Source organism: Melanerpes formicivorus, unplaced genomic scaffold (assembly GCF_026170545.1).
Source record: "Melanerpes formicivorus ecotype bairdi unplaced genomic scaffold, bMelFor1.0.p_v2 SCAF_5, whole genome shotgun sequence".
NCBI classification, from domain to species: domain Eukaryota; kingdom Metazoa; phylum Chordata; class Aves; order Piciformes; family Picidae; genus Melanerpes; species Melanerpes formicivorus.
Window position 1 is genome coordinate 25,223,035 of NW_027142357.1, and position 26,998 is coordinate 25,250,032.

Below are 26,998 nucleotides of genomic sequence, written 5' to 3' on the forward strand. Positions count from 1 at the left end.
GCCTAGCAAAGGATAGCTCAGGGGATCCAATCTTTACTTCCCCTGCTGCAAGGCAGAGCATGGCTGTTCTGCCTTCCTTGGTCAATGATGTGCAGGGCAGCCCTCAACACAACACGGACCCCAGCACCTTTGCAGGGAGCTGCTTTTCCATGCAGAAGGGCCTGGGAAGGACAGGGAAATGGCAGGGTGTGGCAGAAATGGATCCTGTAGCAGAGCCCAGCAAAGCATGAGGAAAGCTGAGCAGGCCCACAGACCCAAACAGGCCAGGGAAAGAGAGGCAGATACATGTAGGCAAGGAGAGCAGCTGAGCATTAGACTTTAATAGAAATCCTTAAGAAACTATGAGAAAATAGAGAGCAAAACCCATGAGGAGATAATCAGCTTGCAAGTCCACACAGGCATGCTGCAGGGCACCTGGGAAAGCTGACAGCTCCCTCCCTCGCAGCCCTACTGTCCCAATGATAAAGCAGAGCTGTGCTGGAACCTATGGTTTCTCTAAGCAGCAGTGTGCAAGCCCAAGGTTTCCACCAGGCCCCAAAGCTGAAGGAGGACAGGCTGCTGGCACAGGCATAAAGACAGGATAAAACAGTTCAGCTGAAAGTCCCAAGCTTCTTCCAAAGAAGGAGGGTGATGACTGGAGACTTTTCTCTATGGGCCAGGCTGCAGCACAGGAGCAGACTTGACTCCCAGTGGCTCAGGGTAAGCACATGGAGACACAGGCGAGCAACAGCTCAGCCCATGCTTGGTCAGGGACAGGAAGGCCAGCCTGACTTTGTCAGCTCCCACACAGCAAAGAAACCATCACCACATCAGACTTTAGGAACAGTCTTGGATAAAGGCCAAACCCCACTAACCCAGGCTTTGCCATTTGTTTTAGAAATTTAAGTCACACAGCTCTCCTCTGCCCAGTAAAACATCCTTCCCTATAAACAGCCCAAGAGAGTGTGCAGCACAAGAGGCTCCCACAGTCCTTGCTCTCCAGAGTCAGCTCCTGTCTCTTCCTTTGAGGTAGGCTGAGGTGTCCCTGGGAGGGACAGTGGCTGTCTGATCACATCACCAGGGTGGTGTCCAAGAGGCAGCCAGTAGGTTTCTGGTTTTCTCCACCAGTGTACTTATTGAGAGGTAAGCTCGGAGCAGGGCTGGGCTCCGGGCATCTCGTGAGGTCCTCACCAGCTGAAGGAAGGAGTGTGCTGCAGGGGAAAGGAGACACTGTGCCACTTAGGGGCAATAAGAAGGGATCAAAAGGTGCAACATTCATCTGTAGTATCATTATACAGACTCAGAGGCAGGGCTGCCAGGCTCATCTACTCAGTTTCTCATCCCAGGCAGCATCACTCACCCCAAGAGACACCCAAGAGAGTGGCAGAACTTTAGGGTCACAGCTTGATCTCTCTGCCTGCATGTAAACCCAGCACTAGCCTGGCACAGGCTCAGAAGCATGGATAACCTTTTCCTTAACACCAGAGACCAGGGGTGTGCCTGTCCTCCACTTCAGCTCACCCAGAAGAACCCCAGTCCTCCATCTCTCTGCTGTCAGGGCCAGCAGCATCCATTGTGCAGCCCAGCTTTGCTCAGAGAAGCTGGCAGAATGCAGCAGACCTGGACCCCTTGCTGTTTCCCCAGCCACACACTGCAGCTTAGAGCCTCTGCTCACTGCTGGCTACATCAGAACCCACAGAACTAGTGTAGGCCCCTCTGGGGACCATCTTGTCAGCATGTCTTTACCATGACAACTCCAAACATCACCCAGTCTGATTGTTTTGGGCTTCAGTCCCATCCAAACTGGGCATACAGTGCCAAGAAGACATGTCCAGTCATGCAGACATCTTGCCAGCCCCACCAGTTGGCCCTCTAGAGAGTGGAGGCTGGCTTCAGAACCTGTAAGCCAACCTGCTCCTCTTCACTTAAACAAAGCTGCTTTCCCTACTGCCAATACTCTCCCAGTCCTAAAGCCACATTGTGAACATCACGTGTGTCACAGCAAGTGCAAACTCACCCCAGTTTGCCCAGTTCCAGTTTGCTGAAGCCATTTGATTGAATGCTGCTCTTCTGGAGCAAAAAAGACTTTGGCAACGACCACTGCAAGAGAAGAAAAGACAACCAAATGGCTATTTAAGTCGTGGCAAAAATCCCTCAAGCCTGCTGCCCTAGTGTGCTTCAGTTTGAACTGCCTCACTCTGCTGTGCATCATCACTGCCACCAGACTGTTCCCAGAATAGCAAACAGAGCAGTCTCTGCTTTCCGCTAATGAGTCCCTCTGCTGCAAGTGGGAACAAAGCATCTTGAGGTCAGAAGAGTGGGTTTCTCTCACTGTATCGGCCTCCCCTTATGGCACAGGAGCAACAGACAGAGATGGCTCCCTGACAGAGGGGAATAAAGGGCAGGCCCTGTGCCAAATATGCAGGGCTGGGCCCAGTGCACCCAGTGATGTCCAAATACAAAATACTTGCAGATCTGATATACTGGGTGGAATTCATGTTGGTGGGAGGGAGAGAAGCAGGGATTTTTCCAGACTCCAGGAGGCTTTATCAGAGAGGAAATGGCAAACAGATAGGGCAGAAGCCACAGGAAGCAGGACAAGCACATGCTCTGCCCAGGCAAACCATCACCTCTTCCTAGTTTACCCACAGCCATAACGCACCGTCCTGGCCAAATCCGTCCCTGCTCCAGTGTGGTACCCTTTGATACACCAATTCTTCAGCAGCTCCAAACCTGGGAAGTAACAGAAACGACAAGCAAGAATGAACAACTCTGTCTGCAGGGAGTCAAGCCTTCCCAGCTTGGGGCACATCAATATGCTTGACGGAGCGAGCTGCGTGCGCTGTCCGTGTCATGCAGTAACTACTTGAACATGTGCCCAGGCCCTGCAAACACAGGGTAAACCAAGGGCGTTCACCCTTTGTACAAAAACACCAGCCAGTGCCAGCACGTGGGCTGCTGCAGCGCCTGCCTTCCTCCCAGGGAGCCACACACACCATGCAGCAGCCTCAGTTAAGCAGGGAAACTGGGACAACATGGGATTTGCCAAATTAGACCGGACTGGCCGTTCCCCTGAGGCCAGTGCCTGCCACCAGCAGCACCTGATTTTGGGCTGCACCAGAGAAAGTTCCTATAATGCTAATGTAGAGCAGCTTTGCTGCCACTGGCCCCTTTTTCAGAGGAGGGCAGCTTCCTCCTTGTGTGGCACCAATCAGCTGCAGTGTCCCAGTGCACCACCTCCTCCCTGCATAGATCCATCCAGAGTACAATGTGGGCTGACACCTGCTCCCCATCCTGGCATGGACCAAGCTCACCAGTGCTGTGACACAAGACGTGCTGCTCCAGAGGACAAGTTGAACACTTAAGCAGAACCACACGTCCAGCTGCACTGAGCAGGCTTCCCTTACTCCAAGGCCTCCTGCTAGCTGTGTCAGCCACAGCCAAGCTCCCTGCTAACCTAGAAATACTGAGAAATCCAGACCTGCTCCCTTCCTGTTAACTCCTTTTTAAGAGCCTAAATGCCACAGTACAAGCTAAGATGCACTGAGATTTAAGAACCAGCACAGCAATAGCCAGGAACTTGATGCTGTCCTGTTGGGGTTACTGTGGTCTGCTATACGATACCAGCCCTGGCTATAGGAGGAATCCTTGCTGTCCGAATTCTGCCCCTCAGTGACCTTTCAGCAAACCCCAGGACCTTGGAATAAACAAACAAACAAACACCTAGGTGCTAGAGGCTGAGAGGAGCAGGCCAGCTCAGCACCTCTGCCCCAGACCATGCTGGCCAGTGAGAAGAAAGGGCTGCATGGAACACACATGAATGGAAAGAGGCTGGCAGGAGGTTGGGAATAGAAATGAGGGGGTGGAGCAGAGCAGCTCACTGGGCTGCTTGGGGGAAGCTGAAGTGCTGAACCATGACCCCAGCTGGAGTGGCAAAGTTCAGGGCACCACTTCAGTGCAGATGATGACAAGATCTTTCTCCTAGCTGGCAGGAAAGCATCCAGCTAAGGTATTAGCGAGGCAAAAGATGACACAAGCTGACACTGCAGCTGGAGAGGGCTATGAAGTTACTGTCTCCCTGTGAAGGACTGTTACTGACCGCTTTGATATTTGCTTTGACACCAGTGAAAAGAGACGAGGTTGGTTTGTTTGTTTTTCCCTCTGCATGACAGCCAGGCTAGGAGCATACACATGGTCACCTCAGGGGAGGGCCAGATCCTACAGAAGCCTCTCCAGCTAGATCAGATGCTAGATGGTGACCTCAGTCATGGTCTCTTTCTTTTCTCTAACCCCTCACTGGTTCTCTCTTCTAAATAGCCTCTACTGCTGCCCTGATAGAGACAGCCCTGGGTGAGAAGGAAATGGCCCAGCCCAGGTATGCCTCATTAACACAGCACTGTGCCCTGGAAAGGTGGAAATGATAGCTAGATTTCTAGGGTTTAAGAAAAACTCCTCTGTATGTGCATAATAGTGGTTTCAAAAAAGCAGCAGGAGACCAGGTAATAGGTCAGGTTTTTCCTTCACTTCACAGATCACCTGTACAGAGCAAAGTGCAGTTACTCCAGGTGCTTCTCCCTCAAGAGGGCAATGCAGTAAAAGGCCAGAGCTACAGGCTGAAGGCAGAATCCCAGCTTGTTTCAGTCCCAGGATGCTTTGAAATGCTGGTGCTGCTGTAAGCACCAGAGTAGTGAGCAGCTCTGACCATCTCAGAATAAGCTTTTTCTGGTATCTGAAGCAGTCTGAATGGTAACACGCTTCCCAGGGCTAGTGTGCAGGCAGGCAGCTCGCCCTAAACACGCGTAGCTCAGAATTTTCCCATGAACAAGCAGGCAGCCTGCCAGACTCAGGTGACTGTGCCAGGCTCTCAGATGGCAGTTACCTTTGTGTTTATTCAAGTAGTATTTGAGTTCCCACTGGGTCACCAGGATGTTGAAGTAACGAGGCTGCTCAAAGAAGCGCAGGTAGCGCATGGAGATGTGGGTGGGGAACACTCGCTCAAACTGCCCGCGCCGGGAATACTCATCCTCCGTCTCCACCAGGGTGCGAACATCATCTGGGGTCAGGATGTCCAAGACAGAAGAATAAAAATCCTGCAGATGAGAGCAACCTCCTGGGTCAGGGAGAACTGAACCATGGTTTGCCCGTTCCCCTTCCCACCTCCCCACTCCTCAAACCCTCTCAGAGGTCGCCATGTGTTTGAGATATCTGGGACACAGACCACACAGAAAATAAAGAAAACTAGGTTCAGTGGTGGCTTTAACATGTACACAGCTGAGGAGATCCCCAGTTCTGCAGCCCAACCTCTCTTGCTGACACTGCCCAGTGGCACACGAGGCAAGCATCCCAGAGTCACAGAATCAACCAGGTTGGAAGAGACCTCCGAGATCATCAAGTCCAACCAATCACCCAACCCTAACTGATCAACTAGACCATGGCACTAAGTGCCTCATCCAGTCCTTTCCTAAACACCTCCAGGGATGTTGACCCCACTGCCTCCCTGGGCAGCCGATTCCAGAAGGCAATCACTCTTTCTGTGAAGAACTTCTAAGATCAAGCCTAAACTTTCCCCTGTGCAGCTTCAGACTCTGTCCTCTTGTCCCCTGCTAACCCGAACGGGGTCAGCAGGCAAAGGTGGTGAGAGCTGCAGAGAGACACAAGGAGGAACAAGCAGTGCTCAGACCCTGTTTGGGCACTAGTGGGTAATGTGCCCCTAGGCATGTATTTATTTTAATGTAAAGATGAGCCAATGCAGCAGTAGCTTAAGCAGACCCAATTTATTTATGATCAGATGTGTGATTACCCACCAGAGCCCAAGTGCTCCCCATTATCTGTCTGTCCCCACAGAAGGGTACAATCCCAAGAGGGTCAAGGGATGTGGGACTGGTTGGGACAGTGGCTTGGCAGGACAACACAAATATCAGAGGAAATACCTGGTCAGGTATCTTCTGCATCAAGTAATAGGCCTTCTTCATCTTCTCTGCTAAGAAATGCTCAGATGCTGCCTTCGGCTTCTCCTTCAAAGCACCACCCAGACTGAGGACACAACAAGAGAGAGTGGAGCATTTAAGCAAAGAAGACAAAGTCTGTCATGGCAGAGCTGCTCCCAGCAGCTTCTGTGAGAGTAGTGACACCCCCAGGAAGATGCCATGGAGGAGAGAATGCTTTCTCCAAGGATTTCACCAATTCCAAGATCAGTGATGCATCCACAGCCTCATGCATCAGCATAGGACTCGGGAAAGATACGGGCAGGTGAACTGAGAAAGTCCTGCCAGCTCCTCAGTAAGGAGAAGGCAATGGTTCATCCAAAAGGTGAACCATCACCTCACACCCATATAGGATGCAAGAGAGCCAGAGACACACCATGACAAAATTCACAGCACTTGAAGTCTGGTGGGATCTCATGTTTACATGCTGCTTGGAGTGCAACTTCCTAACTGTAACCACAGAGTATACAAGGACTAGGTACTGGTACTGTGCAAGGAAAGAGAGAACTCTTAGATCAAAAACTTCCATCCAAGAGTTCTCAGGACTCAAATTCAGCTCCAGCTACACATGTCAGGGGAAACCCATGCCTTTTACACAGTCTGACCAGCAACCATCTAAACCATTATAAGCACCCATCTGAACCATTTGGGGATGCCAATGTGGAAGATACTTATCCAACCCTTATATCAACACAGCTAATTTTTTCTGCAAGAGTAATTAGGGAGAGCAGAGGCTCGAGGCTGTTCTGCAAGGAGCTCAGAGATCTACTGGAATTATGCCTATACACAAAAAAAAACCCTTCATTTCCTTCTCAGGGCAGAAGATATGATTAAGCAAGCTTGCCCCTGGATATAGAAACTCTGGTAATGCATTATGTGAACCATGCTAAGGATCTGCTTAATCCCCTGCGTGTCCCTCTGCGGACACCTGCCCTTCAGCACCTCTGTCGCAAGCTGCAAACGAGCCAGTGATCAAAGCACTACAGGCACGCTGGCCAGTGTTCCCTGTCTGGAACAGGCCCACACTCCAGACTTCTCCCTTTGCAGAAGGCACAGGGCAGGCAGAGGGCAAGAGTCCTATCTTTTGGCAAGCCCATTCATCACAGTGTGCCGGTGCTGAATCCAGTAAGCTGCTTCTTCAGCAACATACAGCCAACAGTCGCTCTGCTGCAGGGAACAGGACTGGTTTACTCCTCTGTATCATCAGGTTTGAAACTAGTATAAGCCCAAGCTGTGGTGAAACACAGAAGGAGCAGGGGTCTGGGTAGACACACATCCAGGAATTAGTCTTATGCAAGAAACAGTCACCTTAGCTGCAAGGTAAGACTGTGCATACCCCTACCCACAGGTCTACAGCCTCTGACATCTGTAGCCCTGCCTAAGGAACAGATGACTCCAGCCTCTGCAACGTAATAGATGTTCCTCTTGCTCAAGGCAGCAGCATGTCCACCCTGGGGTAGAGGGTAAGTGGATCCAGCCCAAACAAAGTGAGCCACTCTTCAAAGTAAACAGAAAGGCAGCGTGGCTCAGCATCATGTTAATTCTGGCAGGGGTAAGATGGAGAGAGAAGAAGTTCTACTTTGAGCAAACCACAGGAACTAGATACCCAGCAACGATGCAAGTCTCTCAGACCTATAGCTGAAGGACCAGTAAGCAACCCCCAGATGAAATCGTCCAAGGGAAAAGCCTTTCTCTCTGACAGAAGAGGAAGCTGACCTGCAGGTAGAGTCACTTTTTGTGACTTGTGGCCTTGAGGCCACACTGTCTGTGCTGGGCAGAACAAAGCCGGCAAGGTTGAGGAGGTCTCGAATCATCTGGCCTTTGATGCTCACATCCAGTGGAGAGTTGGAGTGGAGGCTGTGGGGAGAAAGCATCACAACAGTACTAGAGTGCTAGAACAAAGGTTCTGAAACTCCCAGTCCTGAGATCACTCCCTGGGTTAATACTAACTGGGATACAAAATGCAGCCTGTCCCTTATCTCACTGCAGACAGCCATGAGACATTGAGAGAAAAATCCTGACAACAGCTCTTAGAAGGCAAGTCCCCACCAGACACGCTTCATTTCTTGCTGAAAACCAGCAAACCCATCCCCAAAGAGCTGTATGAGACCACAGCTCTGTATTCAGCCTATGCCCATCCACTCTGCAGGCAGGAGGCCGTGCACAGGCAGGCTGCAGCTCTCGGCTCTGCCTGCGCAGCTGACACCACACAGCCAGATGCCATCAGCAAGCAAGGAACAGTGCACCAGGCAGCAGAGCTGCTGATCAGAGCTGCTGATCACTTCTGCCCACACAAAGCAGAAATCTCTGCCATCACCCGTTCCCTACGTGACGCATCCCTCCTTGGCCTTCCTTTTTTAACACACTCTTCCCTGGCTCTAGGTGGAGCATGCTCAGCAAAGCTTTCTGAGCTGCAGATGGATGTTGCTTTCACAGACAGGGAGGACTTTGATTCCTGCAATCTGGAGAGGGAGGCTTCAAAGCCCACAGTCTTTCAGCACAAAGTATAGGGGACACCACAAGCCAGATTCACTTTGTGGTATAAGAAAAGCTATTATTCACACTGCTGTGGCTCAGAGTCTGCTTTACCTTGGGGAAATGTTGACCTCTAAGATCCATGGCTTGAGGTTTTCATCTAGCATGATATCAAACCCAAAGAGCTCATGGCAACAATACGGCCGCCGCACGTACATCTTCACCAGGCTGTTCACGTAGGGCTCAGATCTGCAAGCCAATGGGAGAGGGCTTGTTTCCCACAGTCAGAGAGCAGAGCTGTGGCTGCTTGCAGTGCCAGCTCTGAGTATTTTCACAGCCACGTGCCGTGGGAGCAGGTGGGCTGAGACCGACGCAGGCCCGCAAGCTGCTGCTGCACTGCGTATGGATCCAGCACTGAATCCTGAGCATCCCTGCTCTGTTGGGCAGGATCAACTTCTAAACACAAGATCCATCCTGCACCAGGGGACCTTTCTTGCCAACTTGCCAGGTGGCAAGCTGGGCAGAGTGTTGAATACATGGCACCCCCATGGACCTCCCACCCTGGCACAGCAGGCAGACCCAGGAAACAGAAGGTCTGTTTACCCACTGCAGCAACTGCAGCATGAGTGTAAGTTACAAGACAAAGGGAAGGACCCAGAGAGAAATAATGCAGCCAACAGTGGTGGCAGCATTTAGATTAAAAGGAAAAGGACTGTGCTTAGAGGGCACCAGAGAGCCAGAGGGTCAGGGTGCACTCCACAGTCATGCACAGAGTAATGGGTGTCAGGACTTACGCAATGATGGTTTTGACAACAATGTCCTTAATCTTCTCCCAGATGACCTCACTATTAACTCCCTTCTGGGTCAGGTAACTCCAGAGAGCTTTGAGTGCCCTGGAAAAGAAAGCAAAGGAGGTAGCTCTATAGCCCCTTGCTGCCCAGCCCTCCTAGTGAAGTGAAAGCAGCAGCAGGGAGCCTTGACAAAGCTCCTCCCTGGCACAATCATCCTCCTGCTATCCTCAAACCCCTCACCTCCTGACTGTTGCCCTCCCCACCCTGACCTCTCTGGTCTTGCAGGCCCAAACTCCTAGAAACATAAATCTATCACAGACTTGTCCCGGCCCTGGAGTATTAGGTCCCAAATTAGCACATGAGCAAGGTAAATCAGGACCAGATCTTCCCTCCCCTCCTATTCTGTGTCCTCAGCAAACCTCCTCTTCCTGCAGGCCTTCCCCCACAGCACTGCAAAACAGCTCAGCAGGAATCCAACAAGACCCCCATGAATTTTTCAGCTTGAGCCATTTCACTGAAGATTTGGGGGTGGAGAATTTTTTTTTTCCAGAAGCAGAAAACAAGATGGTAGGGGAAGCATCTCTGCTTTTATACGAGTTTCCTACCCCATACCAAGCACTGCAAGCTACCCTGACACTGAGCCAAGGATGCTCAGATACTGCTCAAGTGAGACCCTGTGGCTATAAGCCAGGAATTCAAAGGTCACGCTTCCTGCATACAAGATGGAGTGGATTACAGCCACCCTCATCTTTAGCGTGGGAGCAGCCAGCTTTGACTTGCATGACAATACCAAAACCCCACACAATCCCACCCCCATGGGATTTAAAGTGCTGGGGGACAGCAGACCCCACTCAAAGTCCCAGTGGAGGAACCAACCACCGTGCAGCAGGTCCAGGTCTGAGAAAGTAATCCTACCACAGCAAACCACTTTCTGCACCAGCCTTTGAAGTGACCTAACCCTGCCCAGGCCCATGAATTGGGAACTCTACCCTGCACTATTTTTAAAAAAGTTCAAATAACACTGTGGAATCAGAGACAAGTGCCTGGGCCCCTGGATCAGACCATCCATGGGAGAGCAGGGAACAGGAACTCTGCAAGACTGCAGCTCTCCTCCCAAACGCCTGGAAGTGGCACTGCTGCTCCTGCTCACCCTGAGTAACATACAAATCATCAGCTTTGCACCAGGACTGTCCCTTCCTCTGCCTCCACAGGTAGTTGGGAATGAGATGGGCAGGAGCCCCCATCTAGCCAACTTAAGCACCACAATTACCCATTCAAGTTCTACCAGCAAACAATCAGATTCTGCTTTAGCCACATCCCATCACCCCCACAACAGGGCAAGGGTGAGTACAGATGAGAGCAGTGCTGGAAACAAGGAACAGCAGCCACAGCCCAAGAAGCAGCCGACAGGATGAGTCACAGCCAGGGAGACCATCCAAATTCCACTGACACTAACCCATGCTAAAATCCCCCTGCCCCTCCCATTTCCCCAAGCGGGAGCAGAGTATACAGGAAGCACATTCAAGTTTTGGTTAAGAATTCTGAAAACAGGCTTACTTAACAGGGAATAGAAAAAGTTGTCCTGTGCCCTAAAAGCAGTACCTACCATTTATGTCCCTGACAAGCAGTCTCATCTGGGTTGGACTTGTACTCTGTGTTCTTCTTGTTCACACTGTAGTTGGTCAAGTGCACAAATTTGTTGTTGAGGCTCTTCATCGAGGAGGAGTACCTGGAGGAGGCAATAGGACCACAAACAGTCTGAGCTTGAACTGGGTGCCCCCAGGCCCCTAGGGCAGACAGAAATTCTGTCCTGCCTCAGGCCACTCTTGGCCACCCAGCAGCACTGCTGCTTCCTTTTCCCAAGCTGCCTGGAGCTCTCTGTCCCTACTCTCCCAGAGCTGATGGGACAAAGCATGAGATACAGAGCATGCTGCCTTGGGGCAGTGGGATGCAATCCCACCCTCATAGCACGTCCTTAAGACTGGAGTATCAGTGAGCAAAACCACTGACAAAAATGCAGCAAGCCCAAGGCAAAATAGTCAAATCTGAAAGAAACATCTGAGTTTCTGGAATGCCAGCTCTTAGGCAGTACAAAGCAGCCAGCATATTTCAAGAACTGCTTTACACTGAGCTGATCTTGCCTTAGGAAAGAAAGATGAACGATACATCTGCTTAAATTCCCTTTCCACACTGCCACCCGCAGTGACCCCATGTGTTTCCAAATTGCTTCTACAGCTTTAAACATCACTGTCTAAAGAATACCTCCATCCTGCCCTGCCCCCCAAGGTGGGTATCACAGCCACACCTGCCTCAGCACCCAGCATGGCTCTCCCCACAACCTACTTGCAGCTAGCAAAGCGAACCAATCCATCCTTGAACAGGTAGACCCTAAGGGGATCGTAGCAAGTGACATAAACGTAGATCCTCAGGTCGAACTTCTTCCCGCCAATGAGGTAGGGTTTGTGCAGGTACCTGCAGAGGGAAGTGAGCACCAGGAAAGGGTTATGATTTCCACATGCAGGAATGACTCTAGCCCCTGCCTCAGAAGCCTTGGGAAAAGTAGAGGTCAATGCAGAAGACCTTTTGTACAGCATTTCCAAGTTAAGTGCATCACAGTCAAAATGAGAGAGGAAAAAGCTGTCCTATGCATGGGGAGCCCCTGCAGCACACCAGCAGTATTCCCTTCTGTTCAGCTCCATTTTGATGAGATTTTCCCCAGCTCTAAGGCACAGTAGCTTTTCCACACCCACAACACTGATCACAATATTCAGGAACAGCTAAGACATGCAGTGGGCCACAGATGGTTTGGTGAGCAGAAACAGTTGGCAATTTTCATTTGATTATTCACCCCAGAAGTTCACCATTTTCCAAAGGGAAGTGTACTTGCACGAGAAGCAGGCAGGAAGGATAGACAAGCCAACACAGCAGTTCCCTGTCTGCCAAACACCAGACAATTTTCCTTCCCAGAAAGCAGCTTCAAACCAAGATGAGCTATTCCTTTATTTTGCAATGGGGAAGCAGATTCTGAAAATTCTGTTGATCAAAGCATTTTCTTGAAATAACATCCACATACACAGAGGCTCTTACTGACCAATTCTAACTTGGATAAGAACAGATCTCTTCCCTGGGAGTTCTCTTCCCACTGTGCTTGTGGGCAGTAGATAAGGTTTTCTTGCATCCAAAGATGACAAATCTCAGAGTACAAAGCAGTGGGAGCAGGATCACAGCAGAGCTGAAGCTGATCACCTGCCAACAGAAGCTCCAGAAAGCTTGTGGAACCAGTTTGCACCCAAGATCTCAAAAACCCACAAAGAGACAGCAGCACTTCAGCTGCAGCTGACAGAACCAGATTTCAGCAGCACCATTACACCCAGGTAGTTGAGAAGTTTCCAGATGCAAATCAGGTACTTCTCTGCCACGCAGCGGCCCAGAGCTGACCGGAGAGTCCAGGTTGTGTGTCAGCTTTGCTTGCCTTCACTCACCTCTGTACCAGCAATGGTCTCCTTTTGGGGAGCTGGCTCCATTTGTGGATAACCTGGATACCAATGCCTCTTGCTGATGCTGGCTGCAAAACGCAAACAAGAAGTATCAGATCTTCTCCCTGCGGCTACAGCGGGGCAGAGGATTGAGCTCTACTTTGTGCTTACTGGTTTTACAATCCATTTCTGGCGGCTAGCTCCTTCCTCCCACACTTTCCTGAGTAATTTGATGTCCTGGGGCAGGATGAAGGACTGAGGAAAGAAGTTAAACTCCTTCTTCCCACAGCGAGCTTGCATCTTCAACAGGTTGCGCCACAGACGGTCCTTTCTCCCGATTTGAAACGAACCAGGGAAGTGGTTTAGCTGCAAAGGAACCCAGGTACTATGAGATCTACTTCCCACCACCCCACCCAACTCTTGCTGCTCCCTGGAAGGAGGATACAGCCTTTCTGAACACAGAGCAGGGTAATGCTCTTTGCTCCCCTCTCAGATTGCACCAAGACAGGATCGACCTGCTCCTGAAGCTCTGCATGGACAAACGCTAGCATGAGTGACCTACATCCGCTACAAAGCCAGCAGCTGCCACCTCATCCCTTCTGATGTCTGAGCAGCTGCAGGACACTAACCCCCAGCCTCTGAGCTTCTTCTGGCAGTGCTCTCCACCTCAGTGGTTTTTCGCTTACTTCTAAACTGTATGTCAGTATCTGTCCAGGGGATAGAAAGACCCTGCAGCAGGACAGGAACAGGGCTGGAGGCTGCTGGCTTTCAAATCTGAATGCTACCTCAAGACCAACCAGTTTGAAGCATCACAGCTCTCCAGAGCAAATTTCAGCATGATAGATACCAAACTACTGGTCCCTCACATGTTCCCCATGCCACAGGCCACTTCTGTTCCTCTTATAACCCAGGTAAGGTACATCCCTTCTAGCTGTGCTGGCAGAAAGGACACCAGCCCTACCATTCAGTTCTGCCAGAGGAAGGCCTGCTTTGAGCAACAATGACTGAATTTAGACAAACTCACAAGTGAACACAGCATAGAATAGAATAGAATAGAATAGAATAGAATAGAATAGAATAGAATAGAATAGAATAGAATAGAATAGAATAGAATAGACCAGACCAGGTTGGAAATGACCTTCAAGATCATCAAGTCCAACCTATTACCAAACACCATCTGATCAACTAAACCATGGCACCAAGCACTCCATCCAGTCTCTTCCTAAACACCTCCAGTGATGGTGACTCCACCACCTCCCTGGGCAGCACATTCCAACGGCCAATCACTCTTTCTGGGAAGAACTTCTTCCTAACATCCAGCCTAAACCTCCCCTGGCACAGCTTCAGACTGTGTCCTCTTATTCTGGTGCTGATTGCCTGAGAGAAGAGACCAACCCCCACCTGCCTACAACCTCCCTTCAGGTAGTTGTAGACAGCAATAAGTTCTCCCCTGAGCCTCCTCTTCTCCAGGCTAAGCAACCCCAGCTCCCTCAGCCTCTTCTCATAGGGCTTGTGCTCCAAACCCCTCCCCAGCTTTGGTGCCCTTCTCTGGATATGCTCCAGCAAGTCAACATCTTTCCTAAACTGAGGGGCCCAGAACTGGACACAGTACTCAAGGTGTGGCCTAACCAGTGCTGAGTACAGGGGCAGAATTAGCTACAGCTTCAGCTTGTATGAAACCACCCTTACAGTGGGGATGCTCACCCAGCTGTACCTGTCTCTTGGGTTCATCTCCCAGTACAGGAATGCCAGCTGCCACACTCTGGAAGGGATGCTGCAGGGACAGCCTGCATAGCAAACACCTGGTCCTGAAGAGAGGGACACCCAAACTGCTCCCAACACGCTCTCCATGCACATGAAGGAAGTCAGCCCAAAACATCACCTACCTTCTGATGCTCCCTGATGGCTCTGAAGCTTGGAGATTTCATGTGGTGGCCCCAGCAACCCAGCCAGTCATTGCTTTCTGCAGGAAGACCAGAAAAAGTCCATGACCAAGTACCCTGTCACCCACAATGCCCTCTCAAGACACCAGCACCCCAGGTCTTGGGGCTAGCAGAAGCATACCAGCAATGCTGTACAGCAAAGCACAGGAAGTACTCCTACAATGTACAGTGAAACTGCCAAACTCTGGGCTGTGAGTGGGATTCAGTTAACCATATGGTTCATATCCTTGCAGGCATCTGGGCAGACACAGGGTCAAGGGGATAGCTTTAATACCCCAGCACCCTGACTTCCCTGCTTTACAGCAGGTGAATGAAGCAGGTGGCTGACCAGCAGATGGACATGTAAGATTGCAAGACTTCCTAGGTGTTGCTCTGGCCAGCATGTCCCATTATAGTCTAAAAATGGTCTGAAGAGAGGTCTCTTGATATGCACAGGAGCCCTGTAAGTACTGCTGGGAGACCACACTCAAGAGTACAGGTCACAGCTGCAGATGCTCAGTGCTTCCTCAGCCTTCTCCTACACACCTCTTCAGCAACAAGATCCTAATCCTGAAAACTCTCTGACTATGGTTAGAGAGGATGGATGCTTTCTCAGCCCGTGGGGACAGGGAGCAGCACTGCTGGAGTGCCACCAGATGAGTGCCAGCACCATCTAGAGGCACAGCTCAAGCAAGACAAAGCAAAGCTCTACCCCACGCACTGCCTCAACTGCTAAGAGCCCAGGAGTAAGTCCCTGTGGTCCATGCCAGGAACAAGGCAAGAGGGAAATTGGGCCCTGCTAGGACTCACAGAGCTCAGATATTGTGGGTCAGACAGGCAGAAACGTGAATCCAGCATCCTGCATTGACAAGCCTGTGTTGCTCCTGCTCTGCTGCTTTCTGGCAGTCTGCCTTCTCCTGGCTATGGGCTAAAGGCAAGGGAGGACATGATGTGTCCAGTACTGCCAGCTTCCCACAACTTACTTTTGCTGACTCTGAAGTGGGACCTGCTGACGATTTGCTTCACTATGTTCGGCGTGACGGTGCACATTTTCCATCGCAGCAGCTTCCTCTGCTCCCAAGGCAACTTTTCCACTAGGAAGGCAAAAAGATAAAGACAGAAGGAAAACAAACACAATGCCCCACATTTTGTACAGCGGCACCCAGGGGAATTCTTATGGTGTGCTGCATGGGTACCAGGCCTGTCGAGGAGGCTCCTTTGTAGAAGACTCCATGGCTAGGGGAGATGCAGGATGCTGGAACATTTGGTGGCAGCCTGACTCATGCTACAGGCTGTGGGAGCAGACCTCATTTTACCCCAAGACCTTTGGGCCTCACAGCAGTGGCAGATGTCATCATCAGAAAAATGTAGAGAAGGTACTGCCAACCAGCTCCCACATGTGTGCTGGCACCTCCTCCTGCTAACAACTGGCTGGGCACTCTCACCCTGCCATGGCAACAGACCCTGGCTCACCTCTCTCATCCCAAGTACTGAAGTAGATGGTTGGAGGCACATTAGGGAATAAACTGCAGACAAGAGCTGGTTTGAGCACTTTCTCCTGATCTTCAGTGGGCTGGGCCAGGCACTTGATGCAGTTCCTAGGAGATGAAGCAGCTGAAATTGAGAAGTAGCACCAGGACAAAGGGGAAAGCCAGAAGGAGCCTTGATCCTGGTATCAGGAACATGCACCACTGCAGTGGGCTAAGGTCAATGACCCTGTCTGAAGCAACAAGGGGGTGAGCTTGCACTGAATGCACATGCCACGTGGCATAACTTCTGTGGGGGTTGTGTGTTGCAAGGGCGAGGGGTTCAGTCTGTTTCGTAACAAACCCCAGGACTTAGTCCACGGGAACAAGGGGTGGAGGTTGCATATGCATATGTGATCTAGCTGTTGTAACCCTCTTGGGTTTGATGTGCTGCCAGGAAGAGGGCTGGAGTTTTACCAACTGCATGTCCACCTTCTTACTACAGTGAGGAAGGGTAGAATTCATAGCCTATCTGCTAAGGTTGTGATGATGCTAAAAGTAGAGTTTAAAATGCACATCTATATTGAAATATCAGCCAGTGCAGTCAGTGGAAGAAACAACACCAGAGCAATCCACTGAGGAACAAAGAGCAGGAAAAGAAAAAGAACCACAATACACTGATCTCAAACTCCCAGACCATCCCTTGCCTTGATGAAGGGACTGAGTATAGCTGGCAGCAAGGGGATTGGAGACCACAACAAGGGAATAAGAGGTGTTTTCCCAAGTCCCTGTATATGCTTCCCCCCCTGCCCAATACTAGAATTGGTAATTTAAGGTTTGTTACTTGACAATAAATTGTATTGATTAATGTTCCCTGGCATAAAACTGGGTTTGCTCACAGACTGAAGGCAGGAGACAGCTGCAAAGGCTTCAAGGCCAGCCCAGTGCGCAGCCCACACAGAGAAGTGGCCAATATCCCTCCCTCACAGTCACAGCAGGCATTTGGCTCAAGCACTGCTTCCCTCCACCTGCCCCCAGAGGACAATCAGGCACTTCCTGCCATAAACAGCTGCTGGTCCAATTTATGTCACCTCTGCAGGACTTTCACACCCAGAGCCCTGCAACACCCTGAGGTTCAAGTGTTGTGCGTAGAAAGCCTTCCTCACCTCCTGCCCTCCTGGGCAGGCAGCAAAGCCTAGGACAGCCCTAGTGCAAGAGGCAGCATAGCTAAGAACAGGTCCCACAAAGGTCTGCCAGAAGTCACAGAGGCAGGGCTCAGATGACTGCAGGCTGATCAACGCTCCACTGAGAAGCCTTTCCAAAAGCTAAAGAAAAACCCAGGCCTGGGGACTTGTTTCTAGGATGCAATGCTGAGACACAAAACCTCATGGATCTTTTGCAATCTCTGGACCAGGAGGCCTCCACTTTGCTTCACCTGCAAGGCAATGACACTGCAAGAGCACAGTTTAATACAGTAAAGTTAACCCAGTAACTGGCAGCAGAATTAAGGCCCCTGTTTTGCAGTGATGGATGCACCCTCAGCACTTTGCAGGCTGCTGTCAGTAGCTTTGGTGTACAGAGTGGCAAGGAAGCTCACTCTAGATGGGAAGCCTGCTGCTACCTTCACTCTATTCCCCCATATGCTACAGCTCTCCTCTGTGATGAGGGAGGCCAAAGACAGACAAGTTTGGACAAAGGATGTCAATTTCAATGCACTATTTACAGCTACTCACCTGGACACAAGAGCCACAGAGCCATGAGATGATGCACCAGTGACAGAGGAAGCATCTGAGTCACCTGCAGGAGGGGACAGACTTAGGTTTTGTCTCCACAGGGAGTGAATGCACATGGAGTTAGAAAGGGAAGACAAAACAGAAGAATACCGTGGAGGACAGACCCTTCCCAGCTGCCCCAAATCTTTGGACCTTAGGTTTTGCCTACCAGTTGGTGGCATAAAAAGCAGGGCAGGGAGTGGAGCTGACAGCCTTGCACTGAGAAAACATGGGTAAGTTTTGGAGCAGGACAGTGGTGAGCCCTAGCCTGTTCCCTATACAGTTCTTCTTTGCAGCTACATTGCTTTTGAATTCAGCCATCCTAAAATGACAGTATGAATGTAAGACAGGAGGGCAACTGTGCTCAGCTCCAGCTCCCAAACAGCCCTCCTACTCTCCATCTCAAGGCATGGAGCACAACCCACCCCAGGGAACCAACACTCACTGTCCTCATCCTCCTCCTGACTGCAGCTCCCATCCAGGCCATCAGGAAGTTCTTCCTCTGCTTCATCCTGGGGATGGCTTGGCTCCAGCAGTGATTGCTCACCAGTGACACTAGGACAAAATTACATTAGGAGGAGGGTCAAAAGCTTTCCAGGGCCAAAAGACCCAGAAGAGCACTGGGGCAGCATTAGATAACATGGGCAGGGGAATGACAGCACTGTCTCCCCAGTTCTGATGTACAAGCACTTATCCTAAGCTAGCAACATGCAGAGGCCCCAGGGCACCTTGAGAGTAGCCAGAAAGAGGCACAAGAACACCCTCTTTCAGAAGCAGGAGAGCAGGAGCTCCATATCCATGCACCCTCCCCATGCTGCATCAGCTGTGCACTCCCTTAGGAACCCATGTCTCTGCCCAGGAAAGTCTTGCCGAACCTGGCTCAACAGCAGGCTTCACCCAACATATGTGCAGAGCCTGCCACAGCAGGCAGGGCCCCACAACTGCAGGGGGAGCAAGCAAGAAGTGCCACACAGAAAGTCCATGCTGTGGTTGAAGAAGAAAGCAGAAGGGCTCAGAGCCACCCCAAGCAGCTGTGTCAAGCTGGGGGTGGCAGGAAGGTTCCTGCCAGACCAGATGCCACAGATGGGCTTTGCTAAGGGATGCAGCCTGTGGTTATACTTATGGCCACCATAAAACACACCCCACAGCACATCCTCTGCCATCGCACACAGACGCAACAGCCAGCCCAGTCCAGCCTGCTGCAGCCTTCCCTCCTCCTCCTGGCTCTACTTACTTGAGCTTTCTCAGGAGCACAGCCTGGGCCTGTTTCTCCTCTTTCTCCAGTTGGATGGTGGACATCTGGGTTGTCACTTCAGAGATGGCAGCAAGGTATGGAGGCTCTGATCTTGCCACCTGGTCCCCGCTGTGCAGGCTCAGCGTGCTCGGCTGCCAACAGCGGGTGCTGCGGTCAGGCTCGGCAGCGTGCGAGGCCGAGGGATGGGCGCGGACACGCTCGGCGCCCACAGCGGCACCGTCCGTGCCTGGAAGGCTCAGGTCACCATTCAGGCGATGGCTACCCAGCTCTGAATCCAGAGGAGCAATGGTTTCTTTTGGGGTAAGCTGTGCTAGGATGTGCTGCCCCCACCTGCTGTTTGATTTGCACAGGCTGCCCACATTCCTAAGGCCAGATCTTTCAACTTTGTGTCCAAAGCTGCTGTGTGTGGCAGTCTGTCCAGCTGGCTGACGTGCAGCCTCTGTGAAGCTGAGCTCTGTCTCCTTTTCTCTCACCCTGTGCATTTTCCTCTCAGCAACCTCCTGAGAGCACTGGTCCTTCCTGCTGGGCACCAGGGCAGAAGAGGGGACTGCAGTTTGCTCCAACACAAAGTTGCTGCTTTCCACTGCTCCGCTGACCAGGCTGCCAGGGGAGCTGTCTCCACCTTCCCTGCAGTGAGGCCATAAGGCAGCAGGAAAGCTGTGGGTGTTTCTCACCTTCTTTATCTCCAGTGACTGCAGCAAAGGCACTTTAGCACTGCTTGGCCGTAGGAAGGGATTGGTATTGAGCACTGGTCTGTAGGGGCTAGATGCCTGCTGATCTGAGCTGAGGGCAGAGCCTTTGACCCGAGGCCCAGAGTGCTCCTCCACCAGTGGAGTCAGCAGGCAGGGCTCCATCAGCAAGGAAGACATCAGCCTTCCCGTGGCAGAGACAGTGTCTGGAGGGCTTGGGAAAGGAAACCTGTAGGGCTTGGGTACAAGACAGAAGCGTTGGTAGAGTAGAGCACTCCTGCCCAGGTCCAAACAGGGCTGTACCAACTGCAGGCTCAGGAGAGCGTCTTTACCAGAGGGTGTGTGGCATAGCGACGGTGGGCACGCGAAGAAGGATTGCTGCAGAGGGATCCCTGAGGGCAGCAGGCTACAATCCTGGAAAGCACTCACATACTTCCTCTGTAAATTCCAGATAGGTTTTGCCTGCTGCTGAGCAAGGTGCTGGGCCCTGTGTGGCCAAGTTCTCCCTGCTGCAAGGGTACCTGACTCGAGCCTGATGGTAGTTTCCTGTTTGGGGCCCAGGTTAGCATACTCTGCTCCTGCAGAGGCCATGTGGAGTCACAGCACATGAGGCATGAGCACATCAGTCATGCACAGCAGCATCTTTGTTGGCCTGAAACAAGACAACAGCATGAAAGGTGCTATTACTTTGGTAGAGCAAAGCACCCTGCCCAGTGCCCTAGGAGAGAAGTAGGGTGAGGTGCTTTCCCTGCAGGATAGAATAACACATCTCCATCTGCTGAGCTCTCCAGGAGCCTCCTGGGATCAAGTCAAAGGAAGAGCTGGCATCTCACAGGAAACTAAGGAATGCAAAGGACAACTTAGAGAGGGTGCTGAGAAAAGTGCCACCTGCAGGAAAGCTTGTACCCTGCAAATGTACAGGGATGCCTGGCTGCGAGCCAGGGCTACAGGGCAGCAGCCCCAGCACAGCAGCCCCAGATAAGGGAAAGAGAAAACAAGCCATGTTTTGCTTTAACACATGCAGGGAGGGGTCCTGGATACAGCCATGACCGGAATTTGTATCCCAAGCAGGCTGGGAGGCTTGCTCTGCCACCTGCCAGCTCTCACAAGCTTGCATGTCTCAAAAAAATAAAAGGTAAGCAGAACATCAACCATCACCTTCTGAGTTTTCCTGCAATACACTCTCCTTTCTCACCTGAAAATCGACCCTTGGGTCCAGCTGTTTAAGTGCAGCTAGAAACCCCCAGGATTTCTCTGCAGCACCTTACCCACCACAGGGCTCAGTCAGACAGACCTATATGCTGCAAAGACCAACACCTGACAGACCTTCTCAGTTTGTGAACCAGGCCCCTAGCTCCACTGCACGCTAGGTCAGCAGCATGCCAACCGGAGGCTGTGTGAGGTGGGAGTGCCCCACACCCATAGGAGCTATACAAACCTCAAGGAGAGCTGCTGCCCTGCCAAGCTTTGCAAGGAAGCGTGGAAAGGGTCAGGTTTGCTCCATACCCATGGTTGCACTGCTCATTAGTGCTTGTACAGTTCCAATGAGCTGTGAGGAGCAGTAGCATCTCTCTGTGAGCTGCAGTGCAGAGAAGCTAAGCTCTGAGGAAGGGAATCCCACAGGCCGTACACAACTGAGCCACTACCCAAGTGCCATCTGATCCGTGCCCAGGAGCACACCCAGCCGTGTTGTGACATTCACGACGATTAACACAGGGCACAAAGCCTGTGGCTCAGAAGCCATCACCTGCCCAGCTCAAGTTTCCCCCAGTAAACAAGCAAGTGAAAGTTGGCTTCCACATGCCACTCCCCTAGATGTGCCCAGGTCACAAGCATGCTTGAACCACAAAGTGTCCCTAGCACACCAGCGAAGGTAGGTGAAAAAAACAACATAAAAATACAAGGAGGTAAAGGGAAATGTCCCCAGTGTCACTGCCTAGAGGAGGCTGGCACTGCAGAAATACCATGGGCACTGCCAGCTCAGTCATGGCCTACACTCTCACCTAGCTGTTAATGACCTTGCAAACCCAGCCTGCAGTGAAAGCCACCTGTGCCTCATCTCCACCCGGCTTTACAACTATCAGTGGATCACCCTGCTATAAAAAGTGATTTGGCCTAATGAAGTTGTAACAAGGGACACGAATCCTACACTCAGCTTAGACACAGGCTAAGAGTATGCCAGCAGAAGGCCTGTGTGACCCTGCTCTGGGGCAAACGACAACAGTGGCACAGATGTGACCAGCACAGGCACAAGGGTGCTGCTGGCAGCTGTGCCTGCCAGGGTGGAGGTTGGGCCATTGAACAGCCTTAGCTGCCACAGCCTGGCTCGGCCAGGACTGGACCCCAGCCCTGCAGCAGAAGAAAGAGAACACACTCAGAACCTCTCTGGAACAATTTTGCCACAGAACTGCAGAAGTGGCTGGGCCAGCACAGCGCAGGGGTGCAGTGGTGCAGTGGAAGTAGCAGCTACAGAAGAAGCTGCTTTCAGGCAAGGACTGTGCTGGCCAACAGTTAGTAACTACCATGGTCTCCCTGTGAAGACACAGCAGCTCAGAGACAGAGGCAGGAAGGGTAAAAGGAATAATGTGTCAGGGCAGATCAGTGCTATGGGAATAGAGAAAAATACAGGCCTCAGTTTGCTTTCACCTGGACAGCCTCAAACAGTCACAATCAGGATGCATACAGACTGGCAGCACCAGCTTATGCTGCCTGTCCTTCCCCCTCTCCACACTCCTGTCTCACTTCCACCGTGCTAGCACAGCCACCTCCAATATCTGCCCGCAAACAGACTCCTGTCCTCACTGCAAGGACAGTTTGGCAAAGCATCTGCTCAATGCACAGAGGCAGTGGAGATAGAGGGACCTTCACACGCTGGGCTGTGGGCACAGCAGGACAGCAGTTTTCATGTTCCCACGGCTCCGGGCACAAACCAAATCACCTTCCCCAAGGTAAATCCCTGCTGGTTATCAGTCAGACAAATTTCCCCTTTATGTTTAATTTGGTCAGAGTTTTGGGGAAGAGGAAGGTCACAGCTTGATGCACTCCCTAGTTCTTGCTACCCAACCTTAAAGCAAAAAAACCCTAGAAGTCTATTCTGCTGCTCACAACAGCAATAAAACCACACTTGGAAATTTTATTGTAGAAACACGAGCTAGGAGAAGTCCAGGGTGAACTGGCTGGACCCAAACATAATTACTAGCAATTAACAGATTTGGGCTTGGACATATTGATACACAATATAGAGGGCAAAGTTGTCCCAGCTGGAGTGACCGTACAGCTGCACCCATTCACAATTAATGCACCAGCACCTTTTATCATCGCACAGCCAGCTCACAGGCTTCGTGACCTCAGCTGCAGCCCTGCCACAACCTTTACAAATGTCACCATCACAGGTGTGCAGAGGCCACCACACACCCAAATGAGCATCAGTGGAAGTCTCTCCTTCCAGCTTGAGCCTCCCTGTGGCTTGTGCTGCTCTACCGGCAGCTCCTCACGGAGTCATTTCTAACAGAAAAGGAGGAGACCATGAGAGCCCCCAGCACCCTTCTGTCACGTTTGGCTGGGGAGGTTATTTTAAACACTACTGTGGTGACACTCCTAAAATAACAAGAGCTTGCAAAGCTGCTAGCTGACCTGATAACATGCTGTCAGCCTCACACAGCCCAAAGTCAGTCAGGCGACTGTGACTTGTGGTCTTCTACGCCACTGCAGGGTACAATTTGACTTTACAGTTAGAATGGGTAACATCTTCTTCCAAATAACACCTGAGCTCACACCAAGTTCCTCACCTGCAGCTCGGGGGCTTTTGATTAAACCCTGAACAAGCAAGTTAACAACAAGGCCAAATGACCAGGTTTTTTAACCAACAGACATTTCAAAACAAGGGTTTGTATCCCTTCAACAAAAAATAAAAAGAGTTCAACAAGTTCAAGCACGCTGATCTGAAACCAACTGACCAGGAGTGCCTAAGCTGGGCTTACACCTGGCAGCTAAGTACAAACTCCTGTGCTTACGCACAAACTACCCAGAATAATCAGTGGCCTCAAGTGTAGTTACGCACCGAGACATCCAAGGCTGCCCACAAGTTCAAGCTGAAGAGCAGAGAGCCCTGCTGGCCACTGCAGGACATGAGGACAAGATGGCTCAGAGATGGCTCAGAGACGGCTCAGCCACCACAGAAATGCCAACAGCGCAGGGATCAACAGCCTGGTGTGCTGCTATGCCAAGCTGTTAAGCACTGCTGCTCTCTCAGCTCCAGTACTGTCCTGCAGAGCCACGTTTCGGGTGCAAAACCAGAGGCACAGGATGATGACCAATTTCTCTTCTAATCAACACACTCGAGTTTTTGCTTGGCCACTTAAGTCAAAAAACAATACCAGTGAGAAAGCACTTGCCATGGGGATAAGTCAGCACATTCCACCTGCGTCCCAGGATTACCCTTGTGCCCAGCATTTGTGCTGGGGCCAGCCACTTCAATTCAACAGCGGCACTGCTGAACTCCAGGCTGAACAGAGGAGGCATGAGAAGGACATGGCTGCCCAAAACAATCCTTTAACTAAGCAAAGCTCTGATGCACAGTCCCATTCCTGTGCTGGCAGGGAGGGAAGAAGGCAAATGTTATGGGGAGCAGGGCACCAGACCAAGCCCCAGGAGAACTGGAATCCAGCCACTGCCTTGCTCTGTGCTGCGGCAAAGTGCTCCCTGCACATAGAGGTGGGCTGAGTGGGGGACAATGCTTATTCATTTGATATCACAGGGGACTCCCTCACTGCTCTCAGGGCATCGGAGTGCAGTGTCAGATGAGGTGAGGGACTCCAGCACGGTCAGGCAGAAAATTGGGGTTGCAGCTTTGCTGGGCAGAGAGCACACAGGAGACATCTAAATAAAGGGCTGGCTCAGTGCTTGCCATAGGCAGGCTGACCTGGCTGTGACCAGAGAGCGTGGGAGCCACACCAAAGCACGAAAGATCCAGAGCAATGAATCCTCATTGCTATCAAAAGATACCGACTTTTCTACCCTGACAGAGTTCCCAGGCCACCAAAGGGGACCTTGCTGCACAGCAACAGTGGACCACACAGCTTTTTATTTCCCTGGCAGTGAAGCTGGGAAGTCCCTGCCCTCGCTTCCATCCCCAATTCATACCTTCCCATCATTTGGGCTACAGAACTGTTGTCTCACAGTGTAAACTAGAGCAGGAAAACAAGTCTTAGTTAAAAGCAACCAGCTAAAGCATAGGGTGCCTTATAGCTTTTCAGTGAGGAGGTCTAAAGCACCTTCCTGCAGACCCAGGCAGACAGTGAGTGGAAGGGATAGCATTCTCAAGTGAGCTTCACAATGGGAGAAAAAGTACAGAATTATGCAGTGAGAACTGTGAGAGCTCGGCCACCAGTGCAGAAATTCACAGGCAGTCAGCACAGCTCAGTTTTAGTATTGCTGGCTTTAGGCAGCCTGGCCATGCTCTCAGCCTTTGGCAGAGGAACAAAACAACGGGGGAAGACTCAGGGTGAGGGGAACATGTATAAAGTATCAACATGTAGCAAGGAGACACTAACTACCCAATTAGCTCAAAACACATCAATTCTTTGTTCATCTCTTTTCTTGATACTTTGCTCTGAAACACACCTGGATGGAAAAGCTCCCAAGAGCATGCCATTCTGTATGTGATAAGGATGCTTCCATGTCTCGACTAGAGTGGAAAAGATTCTTATGGAAGCATTGCAATTACCTCAATCCATACAGCAGTCCCTCAGAGCCTGGGAGTGGAGAAGAAACAGATTCAAGTTGGGAATAAGCTGCCGAATACTTCCAGACCTGCTACATGGAATGAACTTAGGAAATGCCAAGAAATGGCAAACAGCCCAGCCAGTACAGCAGCCAAAGCCCCTGACCTACATGGGTGAAATGACATCTTCATGCAGGCACCATTATCTGGGGCCAGTGGCATTTAGCTGTGTCAGTGTCCTCCTCACAGTGCAATCCCTGCTATGCTGAGAAGGGCTCCACACATGACCAAAGAGCCCAATTTGTCATCGACAAAGTTTGCCTAATACAAAACTTAAGGACTGCAGCAAGACAGCAAGGTAAGGACAGACAAATACCACTACCTGCTGGGTAAACCTGCTAAGAGTTAAAAAATAAAAAAACTCACTATGAATTCCCCCAAACTGCCTAGGGGCTGCTAGATGTTACAAACCCATTCAGGGAGAAAACCACAGCAATAACAAAGAGAAGCCACATCATAGAGCCAGGTAGGAAGGGGCTTGATGTGGAACTGTGGGGCTGAGCTCTGCCACTCATGAGATCTGTGCAGCCCAGTCAGGCACACAACAGGCTGGCACAGGCCTACGAGGCTTCCCCAGTCCTATGCCACTCATTCCCAGTTACAATCCTGAAGGCATTCAAGAAACACTCCAGGCTTGTCTCAACTGTTCTGCAGCTCTGCTACTCAGACCCATTGGCTCATTTTCACAACAGCAGAGCAGCCAAGATCCAGGTGGAAGGATTAACAGCCTGGCTGTCCCAGCACCCTGCCTGGGTCCAGTCAAGCCCAGCACTCCCCCCCAGCACACGCTTGGGGAATACATGCTGGTTCTCATTTCTTCAGGAAAATGTGTTTGAGGTCAAAGCCCCAACGAGGCTGTCTTGCCCCAGGGCCGATGGGCTTGACTGGACGCCGATCTCAGCACTTTTCGCCGCAGAGCATCCCCGTGGCGCCTGCTCAGCCGCACGGGGCCCGGTCTGGCGCACCCCAAGGGGACGCAGGGTCAGGCTACGGGCGGTCTGGAGGTGACAGGGTGTCTCCTCGGGGCCCAGGCACATGGCAGGTAGGTGCTAGGGGTACGGCGCTGGGGCAGGAAGAGCCGGGGGCCCGGAGAGGCGGAGTGTCAGGGGGTGAGGCAAGGACCGCACGCCCGAGAGGATCCCAGGGGTGACACCTGGGGGGGGATGTCACGTACTCCCTATGAGCTAGGAAGTACTCGCGGCTCCCCACTCTGGTACTCACCGCCTGCCCAGAGTCCCTAGGCCCCGCCACTAACCGCGCCGCCGCCGCACTGCCAGCCGTTACCATAGGGATCCGCGGTGCCTCTGCCACGTGACCACCCCTCCCGGCAGCCACCGCGCCTGCCGCGCCGCGCCCCCTAGCAGCCTGGCGGGCAGGCAGCCTGGCAGCCGGCGCCCGCCGCGGGGC

The 26,998-nt window shown here is 51.6% G+C and overlaps 1 protein-coding gene across 2 annotated transcripts; it reads right to left on the bottom strand.

Moving 5' to 3' along the window:
- Window positions 1–850: 850 nt before the first annotated feature.
- On the bottom strand, window positions 851–26,899 carry TTLL4 (tubulin tyrosine ligase like 4). Of its 2 annotated transcripts, XM_068138864.1 has the most exons (19): window positions 26,813–26,899; window positions 19,100–20,461; window positions 18,311–18,420; window positions 17,827–17,890; window positions 16,101–16,225; window positions 15,611–15,721; window positions 14,592–14,668; window positions 12,877–13,071; window positions 12,712–12,794; window positions 11,573–11,701; window positions 10,836–10,958; window positions 9,233–9,331; window positions 8,553–8,687; window positions 7,680–7,820; window positions 5,910–6,012; window positions 4,859–5,069; window positions 2,642–2,712; window positions 1,997–2,079; window positions 851–1,190 (listed from the first exon to the last, which is right to left on the bottom strand). In XM_068138864.1, the coding sequence occupies exons 2-19, from the start codon at window positions 20,398–20,400 to the stop codon at window positions 1,049–1,051; spliced, it is 3,303 nt and encodes a 1,100-aa protein (XP_067994965.1). In that variant the 5' UTR covers window positions 20,401–20,461; window positions 26,813–26,899; the 3' UTR covers window positions 851–1,048. The 2 variants fall into 2 exon arrangements, with proteins under 2 accessions (XP_067994965.1, XP_067994966.1); XM_068138865.1 differs by lacking the exon at window positions 26,813–26,899 and having other exon boundaries at window positions 19,100–20,503.
- Window positions 26,900–26,998: the final 99 nt, after the last annotated feature.